The following is a 10,378-nucleotide window of genomic DNA, read 5'->3' on the forward strand; positions in this document are numbered from 1 at the left end:
TTTAGCAACTATCGATAAAAACTAGACAAGTCATACCCCCTACTATCTCTTCTCATGCAATTATCAAGGTTCACTTTCTTTTTCGTTAACATATCTTTGAGTTTTTTAGTTGTAGCAACTACAATGTGCACTTCTTTACAACATCAACTTGGGACCATATGTCGGTCTTGCAAGCTCTCTAGATGGACAGATAATCAAATGAGTGCTCCTTCCCCAGGTGAAATAGGATTTATAACCTCTTCCTGCAAAGCCACATGATACTGTAAAAGTCATACCTATCATATCGCTACCTGATAAAATAACAGGAAGACCATTACTTGGATTGGTGTTGGCTGAATAATCCCCTTCGCTTTAAGTTTCTTCAATATGGGTTCAGGGAACCTGGTGTCCTTGAAATTTTTTATTGGTGGAGGAATATCTTTGTCATCCACAATAATATGCCACTGTTTTCGAAAGGCACCATGGGCTTTCTTTTGTCATCTGTCTGATGGTTAATGGTGGCTTTTAACCGATTAACAAAGGCTATGCTATTTTTCGACACTCTCGCTGCTATTCTTGAAAATAGGCAACAAAAATGGATCTACTACGCAAGGTAGGGTAGAATTATGTCATTGAGACATGTTTGTGTTTAATTTGTTGAATATGAGCTAACAATTGATCTTTACTTCATAACTTTGCAGGTGTGAAACACTTCAAGATTTTAGTGAAATTTTTCACGGTTGGGATAAAATTTCCTTGGCAATTTGCTGTAAGAACCGAAATACAAACTCCATATCTTTTAATATCCCTCTTGATTCCTCATATATGTAGTTAAACTATTATAATTAATTGGACAAACATTGAGAAACTGATGACAACAAAGTTTTATTGTAGTACAAAATCAAAAGGAAAACGATATTGCCTAATGATCATACGTAAGCGTAATCAGGTAGCTCACCACTGCGTGCTTCTCACGGGTAATTTACCTAGTTAAAAATAAATAGATATATAATGTCCCTTTTTACTGTCACAATCGCTCCCATCCTCCATTCTTCTTGTCTCTCTTCTTCTTTGTTGCTTTATCAATGAAATCATCCATAAAAACAATGGAAAAATAGAATCTGAGTCCTCTTTCACGCCCCTCCTTTTCCTTTTCCTCTTCTCTTTACATCCCCTATTGAACCATAACCTCCCCTAATTTGGCTGAAAAAGTTTGAGAGGATATTGAATTGATCATGAAATATTGGGATAATGGAAATTGACTCAAAAGGGTCAAGGTGTATCTGTTGTAAAAGGAGAATTTCTTTTTGAGAGAAATGAACTTATCACAATCTATCGTATATTGATGGAAGGGAGAAACTGATTGAATTTCTGATGGTTTAAGGGAAAGGGTAAAGGTACGTTATGCGGAAAATGTAAACTATAATTTTGTGATGAGGGTGAGGGTGAGGGAGAGGTGTTGATTATAATTTTTCAGGTGAAGCAATTCCAATTTTTGAGGTTAGCAGTCTCATTTTTCATCTCTTCTCAACAAAGATTTTGTCAAAGCAAATATAGGTAGAGCATCTCAAGCATTATATAAAGGAGGATGGTCCACCGTACCAAACACTGAATATGAACAATGAACAAGCTCATTTTCCACCCACAAAGAATGGTACAAAATACGCATAACTCAAGGAAACAAAATTATCCAACTTGTCTACTAACCACTACATTTCCAAGTTCTTGCTTGACGAACAAAATTTATAATATTTCAAATAAGATGCATCTATGTCCACCAGATTAAGGAGAGATAAGTTGGCCATAGAGTCCCAGCTACAAGTTACTCATCACTAAAGGTCGTCTTCTTACCTGCAATTACCACAACATTAAAAGAATTAGCCAAGAAAACAATGATATTTGAGGATAAAAGAGACTTAAAAGACACAATTATCCCAATGGGAACTTTCAGAACTACTATTTTGTTCTTCCCATGAGATACCTATGGCTATAGGTCCACAGTCCACACTTGTTTAAGATTTGGTGTGGCAGCATTTGGTTCATCCATATGAAACAACAATATCCTATGTTTTCAAAATAATTTTCAAGGCATTGCGGGGAGGGGGGTGGGGGCAGGCAAAATGTCTAGCATATTTTTCAGAGTTCACTCAAAACAGTAAAAAGTTCAGATACAATGACATTACCAGATGGAGTGAAGCTTGGCTTGTTGGGAGTTCCTCGCCCCCTGCCTCCACCGCCAAAACGTCCACCACCACCACCACGGCCTACGCCCCCAAAGCGGCCACCACTGCCGAAGCGACCACCACCGCCACGGCCACCAAATCTACCACCACTATCTCTACCACCACCCCTACCACCACTTCTACCACCAAAACCTCTGCCGCCTCCACCAGAACCGTCACCCCTTGGTTTTGCCTCTTGCACATTCAAGCTAAACCCTCCAACTTCTGATCCATCAAGCTCCAGCGCTTTGTTTATAGCATCACCATTTGCAAACTCAATATAAGCCATCCTGCAAGAAAAGGCCAAATTAACAAAGTCATCAGTACAAACAAACCAAATGCTTCCATCGACCTACAAATTGTTAAGAGGCAAAGCTGGACAACCAAAATTGAGAAAACATGCACATGAAAATGAGAGATAATTTACCCCTTAATATAGCCTTCTGGGTCTGTAGGAATTCTTGTTTTAAAGATCTTCCCACAAGATGCAAAGTGCTCCTCCAGTGAACTCCTAATCTGCAATAGCATATGAAATTTAGACCATCTCGACACACCAAGGGAATAGTCACAAACAATGGGGAGAAACAAAATGGTTCAAGACAAGGACCTGATCTTCAGCCTCATTTTTGTCAAAGCCCCTGACAAAAATTGTTGTTCCGTCACTCCTAGCTGGCCTCTGGAATGTGTTTTCACTGCGCGGTGTATATTCTCCCCTCTCACGAGCAAGGTCCAATCTCACGGCACGGCCCAAAAGATCTTGCCCATTAAGCTCAAGTGCCTAAATGGATACAACAGATTTTAGTATTCCATTCACAGGAGATTAAAAACTAATCAGGTCAGTTTTTGTAATGGATGGAGTTCATGTTCTCTATACAATTATGGTAGGCATTTTAATTTTTAAAGTACCAATATATAAAAGACATTGCTCTACAAAATGTTTGAAAATAGTACCAATTTCAAAAATAAATGTTTGAATAGGATTTATATTGCTTGCATCTAGTGTAACTGTAGAACAGAAACTTAATTAAAATTAAAAATGAACTTCAAAACTAACATATTTTATTTTTTGACAAACTTGGAAATTTAATGGAGGCACTTCACTTTGAAAGAGAAAAAGATTGACAGGAATGAGCCTTAATTTAATATACTATGATTGTCCAGATCATATAAAACCGCAGCAAGCAAGCATCAGACTAGCTGGTTATGGAAAAAAAACTACCTTCTGTGCAGCTTCAGCAGTCACAAATTCAACATGACCATAGCCCTTAAACGAACCATCCTCATGTGTAGAAAAGCGCACTTCCTGAACTTCTCCAGCATCTTTGAAGAAATTCTCCCTGCAAAAGCCTTCTTTTATAAGTCTGAGATATTATCACACAGACAAAACACTGGAAAAGTTCAATAATAACTCACACATCCGCCTGTTCAACTGAATAGGATAGATTTCCAACAAACAATGTTTTCGATCCCCCTGGAGTCTGAGCTTTGGGAGTAATAGGGGTTTTTTGCTGCATTTAAAAGTCAAACAGTTCAAGTAAAATACACGCAAATATAATTTTTTAAAGCTAACAAACAAGAACATAATCTTATAAAACATCACTTACAGCTTTAGCAGAAGCAGCATCAACCATTTCGACATCAGCACCCTGAGCAAGAAAATCCTTCCACGGTTCAGACAAGATTTAATTTGATTAATTATAAATTTAGAAACTCCAAAATTATATCTTAGAAATAGCTAAACATAAAAAGGGAAAACAATGCAAGCTCATCCAACTGGAAGAACTATGATGACACTAATATTAAAGATGCAGGAAGAGATGCAGATCAACCCAAGGATACGAAAATATGACCTTCTTGGGAGTTTTGGATGTTTTGTCATCCTCTTCCTCTTCAGAGGACTCATCTGCCTCAGAAGATTCCTCAGAACTACTCTCCTCTGGAGTTTTTGAGACAGCTGGAGTGCTAGAGGGCTGTGAAATACAATTTTTAGACGGTGAACTAAAATGAAACACAGGTTGGAACATCACAAATGAAACATATCCAGACCTTGCTCTTTTTCTTTTGAGGCTCTTCATCACTTTCGTCAGAACTATCATCCTCACTCTCATCATCAGATGAAGCAACCTGCAAAAGCAATGAACTTATACAACGTGTAAAACCATGACTAACAAAATACTAATATCATCCAGACAAAGAAGTACAGTATGCGAGGAAAGGATTTCAGGCATACCTTTTTAGATACAGTGGCAGCCTTTCCCTAAAGAGAGAAAATAATCAAATAACTTACTCAAAATACATCTAAGAAATCACTTAAATGTTAATGGATTCAAGGAAACAGCAATAGTAAAAAAAATACACAAAACAATCTAGTGGTCAAACCTTGTCTGTACCAGAATCAGAATCGGAATCATCAGTGTCTTCAGAGCTGTCACTAGTCTTTTTCACGGCTTGAGGAGCTTTTTTAGGTTGAGCAGCTACCTTAGAGGGAGGTTCCTGTCAAAAGGAAAATCAATTATAGAATCAAACAGCAACACTATTATAAGATATCCAACATGCACCAATTTCATCAAGTCGGTTGTCAAGTGACCATATCTGCCTAAATCACTTAACTACACAAAGCAAATGGTGTCCTTACATCATCATCTGAACTGGAGTCATCACTGGAATCAGTGCTGGATTCTTCCTTTTTAGAGGCAGCAGCAGGCGCCTTCTTAACAACAGCGTCATCATCCTCGGAGCTGCTATCATCAGAATCATCACTTGACTCTACTTTCTTAGAGCCATTAGTAGGAAGTTTCTTGGGTGCAGGTACGTCTTCCTCAGAGCTGCTATCATCCGAATCATCACTTGACTCAACTTTCTTCTTAGCAGAAACACCATTCTTAGTTGAAGCTGCAACAACCTTCTTAGCAGGAGCCTATACACAACCACAACACCAACACAGTTTGTTACAAAACAAGACAAAAATACTATCAAAAATATACATAGCAGCTGTTAGAGGGTAATTTACTTCATCGTCATCTGAAGAATCTGAATCGTCAGAACTGCTAGCTAACTTTCCATTTTTGGCAGGGGCCACTTTCTTGGGAGGTACCACTGCTTTAGTAGGCTGCATAACAAAATAAGAACAAGACACATGCAAGCCAGTTATTTAATGCCAATTACAAATCAAAATTGTTTACAGACTACATGAAAAGAGTTAAATGCGTGTATTACCTTCTCATCTTCAGACTCAGAGGAACTATCCTCAGAGGAACTGCTTTCTTGTTTCTTCTTCTTCTGAGTCTTTGTATCACTCTTCTTTTTCTCAACAGCTTGTGCAACAGCCACATCTTTCTTCTGCTTCTTTGTACTCACCAACTTGGCTAATTCATCCTCAGCTTCTCTCTTCCCTGTAAACATATAGACAACTAGTCACACCACCAAACAAATGTACCAAGAACAATAACCACCAAAATCAATCGCTATGATAGGGTAAAAAGTATTATTTTGCTCAACACACCATGGACGCTAAAAAAAACATAAAAGAAGCAGAGCAAATAAAACGAAACCGCACACAAAATTTTCAAGAAAACTATAATCAGACAAATTAAAATAGTCAAAAAGTTCAAACCTTAGAACCCATAACAAAAAAACTTAAAATCGACAAAACAAAAAGGGGCCAAAAGATCAAACCTTTCTTCATGGGTTTGGTTGGCGCAGCTACAGTAGCATCAACCTTGGTGGCGGACTTCTTAGTAGATTTACCCATTCCGAGTTGTGGGGGAAAAAAGGGAGGAAAAGGAGGAAGCAGCGGGAGGAGGAGACGACTATAAAACCCTAAGGGAAAACTTTAGGGTTTAAAGAAGGAGAATGGAAGGAGATATTTTCTTGAGCTTGGTTTTATAGTGTAAAAATAGGCCTATTTCTGTAACGGCGACACTTTATCATAAGTTATAATTAGGGTTTTGCCTCTGATATTTCTCAGCGGGTTGCGGTATTTTACTGCTTCCTTTTCTGTAAATTTAATTTAGTAACTTAATTATGGAGTATAGATTTATCAATGGAAAAAGACTCAAAAATACCACTAAATTTTTATTTAATAGTTAGTTTTATTCTTTGTTATATTATCAAATAATTTATACCCCGTGGTTACTAAACTTATCACATGTACCCCTCAATTGAATGAAAAACCACAAATCAAATAAAACTATTCAATTTCAATTGAAATTATCTGATTCTCACTTTTAACCCGACCCACCTAATTAAATTGACTCATACCAAATATATCCTAATAACCGGTCTTCCTTCCCTTTCCCACTTTTGCCACCAAGCACATTCTTCTCTACTATTATGTTTGAAACGGAGAATATTGCTCGCAAAATCAATTCTGATTCTGACTGCATTCACCTCCATTTTTCAGCTCTTCTTCACGTGGATTGGCCGAGCTCGAGCTTGGACTTAAGAAATTGTAAGTCACACAATGATCTATTGCGAATGAACATTGTTTCGTTCTATTTTGTTGTTGATTCCAATTCATTTTGTGGTTATCTGTTGAGTTGGAGAGCAACTAAAGAAGAAGACAGTTTGCCACTAAAGATCGATTGGAAGCTCAAGTTTGGTACATCCCAAGTCCTAGAATTGAGGGACAGTGGGGAAGGAGAAGAACTTATCGAAAAATGTGACCTTAGGTGAAGTATTAGGTGAATTTGAAGGAAGAGTGGGATAGAACGACTGAGAAAATATTGGGTTTGCTGGGAAATGAAGGTTTGGCAATTGATTGCTTATATTTTTTCGAATGGATGGGACTTAATGAGCCATCACTGGTCACACCTCGTGCTTATACTATTTTGTTTTCGATACTTGGGAGGGATGGTATGAACAAGGAGATGAAGAAGATCAAGAGAGATTTGGTTTGGAGATTTAATTTGATGTGATTTTATTTGGTTGGGTTTGGATTAAAAGAGAGAATCGGATGATTTTAATTGAAATTGGGTAATGATGAAGTAAAGAGCAAAACAACAAATCGGTCAAACACTCCTTCAAAAGCTCTCAAAACCCTAGCCGCCATTTTTTAAACACTACTATTTGCCTATCATTTTTCGGTGGCTATGACCACCAATTCACCCGATTAACCCCCTACTAGGGTTGATACTCAGGCAACTAAAATAATTACTTACGCAGCAGTTGTACGCCCGACACAAAAGGAAGAAAAGAAAGTCCCAATGAAACCTATCGCTTACCTTCATGGCGACCCTAGGATAATTTGGGAAGAGGAAGAGATTGAAAAGGTGATCATAAAGGAGAATCTACAATATGCAGTGATTGGTAAATTTTCGTATGGGTGGTCAGACATACAAAATCTGAGAAAAATCATTCCGAAACAATGCAAGCTTAAGGGAGAATGCAATGTGGGACTGCTTAGCAATAAACATGTTTTGATCAGGGCTTCATGTTTAGAGGATTATGTTAACCTACTATCGAAACTAGCCTTTTAATTGATGCACAAAGGATGATTATATCTTATGAGAACTCTAAAATGATATGGACTGTTTGATCCATTAGAGGAGACTTCAACGACGATCCCATGGATTTCCTTCCTAACACTACCACCAAATTTCTTCATCAAGGAAGTAGTATTTTCATTGGCTGCTACTGTTGGAAAGCTATTACAACTGTATATGGCAAAAAGAAATCAAACTAGACCTAGTTGTGCAAGGATGAAGGTAGAGGTAGATTTGATAAGAGAGTTCCCAAAAAGAATCAAAGTGGGGCTTAGAAGGCATACAGGAGAGATATATGAGAAGTAGATCAAGATTAAATACGACTATGTGCCAAAATACTATAAGAATTGTAAAATTTAGAATCATAATGAATAATAATGTTATGTAATTCATCCAGAGTTATAACCAAAGATGGAAGGAAATAATGGGGAGAATTAGAATAGGGTGGCCATGGAACATGAAGAGGGATAGGACAAGATAAAAAAAGGTGGGGGACAACAACAAAGTAATAAAGAACAGGATCAATTCATTCAGCAGAAAAATAAAAATGGAGGAGGATGGAGAAGAGAAGGAAAAAGAATAAATAAACAAGTTTGAAATATAAAAAGTAACCAACAGAAAAAGAAGGTGGTAAGCACAGACAATAAATTCGAAGCATTAGCAGATAATGGTGAAGACTATGGGGCACAAGAAACACATCAGATATAGATCAAAGAAAATGAAACAAAATAATGGGTAGACGAAGTTTTTGGAGAAAAGGAGAAGACCCCTAAGCAAAAAGAAATAGAGGGAAAGGAGAATGAATCAAAGGAGTCAGGGAAGAACACACAGAATGCAAGTCCAGGTAGATCACAATAGTAAATAAAGGAGAAATGTAGAAAATGAGAAAAATTCAAAGGAGTAATAATAAGGATCAAGAAGCAAAGAACATGGATGATGAAGGCCATTCTTTTGTCGGATAAGAAGGAAAGGAGGAAGATAATCAGCTAAAGTGTTCAGATCTGTAAGAAGTTTCAGAGGGGGAAAACAACTGAGAAGGGACACAGAAGAGGATGAAGACATTGGGGAGAACATACAGACAATTGCAAAAGATGGAGATTTTATCTCCCAGACAAATAAAGCAATTAGAGACTGTTGCAAAGAGAAGTAAATCATGTGCACCAGCAATCCCACTATAGGTGAAAACAAGGAGCAGTAAAGAAAGGCCAGAGGATATTTCTCAATGATTGAAAAAGCAATATTCTGAAATATAAGATCAGTTAAAACTCAAAAATCATTTGAAAGGTTAATTGACTTGAATAGAAGGCATAATTACAATTTTATAGTGCTTATGGAACCATTTCAAGGACCACTGAAACTAGAATAATACAAAATGAAGTTGGGAATGCAACAAGCTTATTGTAATTGTTCATAAAAAATCTGGATCTTTTATGGGGATGACTAGACAAGGGAAGTGATAAGGGATAATTTGCAGCACCTAATCATGAAACTACGCAAGAACAATGTTGAAGTATTGATTACCTCAGTATATGCAAGGTGTGATGCATTAGAAAGACTGTAGTTGTAGAAAGAATTGGAGATAATTGCCAATGAATTTCCTTTGCCATGGTTGAGGGGGGGGATTTTGATGTTATTAGAAATGCTGAAGAGAAAGATAGAGGCTTGGATTTTACTCAAATGGAGGTCATAAATTTTAATCAGTGTATTAATAATTGTGCTTTGACTGAGTTGAAATTCATGGGAAAGTAAATTTACCTAGTGAAATGGAAGAATAGAGGGAGACTGCATCTTCAAAAGGTTGGACAGAGTTTTATGTAATCAGGAGTTCATCAACATACTACCTTTGAGTGAAGTACTACACCTTGTACGACAAGGTTCTTGATCATACACCATTACATGTTTCATGCAACTCAAAATATGAGGCTATTGTGAGACCGTTTAGATTTCTTAATTTTTGGATTAAACATTCAGATTTTAAGAAGTTGGAAGAGACAAACTGGAGAGTGAAATTAAAAGGTTGTTCATTTTGTAGTTTCAAGCAAAAATCAGAAAACTACAGGTTCTTTTTAATAAAATGGAGCAAGGTCACATTTGGGGATATACTACAGCAAATTGTCATCATAGAAGATCAAATAAGGGTGAAGGAATGCCAAATGGAGATAAATTCTAGTACAGATAACGGAGTTGATTTAACTAAGGCGAAAGCAGAGCTAAAGAAATATCTTCACATTAAAGAAGAATTTTGAAAACAAAAAAACATGAATAAAATGGTTTAAATACGGGGAAAAAATACAAATTCATTCATAATTATGTAAAAAGGAGGATGAGAAAATTATTTTTAGCGAAAATTCAAATAGCTCAGGGGGACACAGTAAATACATCAGACAACATTGGAGGAGAAGCAATATTTTTCTTTAAGGAATAATTCAAAGAAACATACGCGCATGAAGATGATGTAATGTTGGATCTGATTCATAAGGTGATTATAGGTGAGCAAAATGAGAAGATGGGGAGAATTCCTGACAAGAAAGAAATTAAAAGGGTGATAATGAGTCTTAATCCTGAAAGTGTGAGTAGTTCAGATGGTTTTTCAGGACTATTCTTCCAAAGTTGTTGCAGTATTGTTGGGGAGGATGTGGAAAATATGGTGATAACCTTTTCCTGTGGAAGACAGTTACTCAGGTTCATTACTCA

General features: G+C 36.9%; 1 protein-coding gene across 1 annotated transcript; it reads right to left on the bottom strand.

Annotated features, from left to right (window-relative positions):
• Positions 1–1,594: 1,594 nt before the first annotated feature.
• Positions 1,595–6,109, bottom strand: LOC129872872 (nucleolin 1-like). The gene is made up of 15 exons (XM_055947815.1): positions 5,877–6,109; positions 5,418–5,593; positions 5,212–5,310; positions 4,837–5,118; positions 4,581–4,694; positions 4,432–4,458; positions 4,248–4,325; positions 4,052–4,171; positions 3,806–3,847; positions 3,615–3,709; positions 3,421–3,538; positions 2,809–2,979; positions 2,629–2,717; positions 2,163–2,491; positions 1,595–1,830 (listed from the first exon to the last, which is right to left on the bottom strand). Exons 1-15 carry the CDS (start codon positions 5,950–5,952, stop codon positions 1,802–1,804), a joined length of 1,845 nt encoding a protein of 614 aa, XP_055803790.1. The 5' UTR covers positions 5,953–6,109; the 3' UTR covers positions 1,595–1,801.
• Positions 6,110–10,378: the final 4,269 nt, after the last annotated feature.

Source organism: Solanum dulcamara, chromosome 11, assembly GCF_947179165.1.
Source record: "Solanum dulcamara chromosome 11, daSolDulc1.2, whole genome shotgun sequence".
Taxonomy (NCBI): domain Eukaryota; kingdom Viridiplantae; phylum Streptophyta; class Magnoliopsida; order Solanales; family Solanaceae; genus Solanum; species Solanum dulcamara.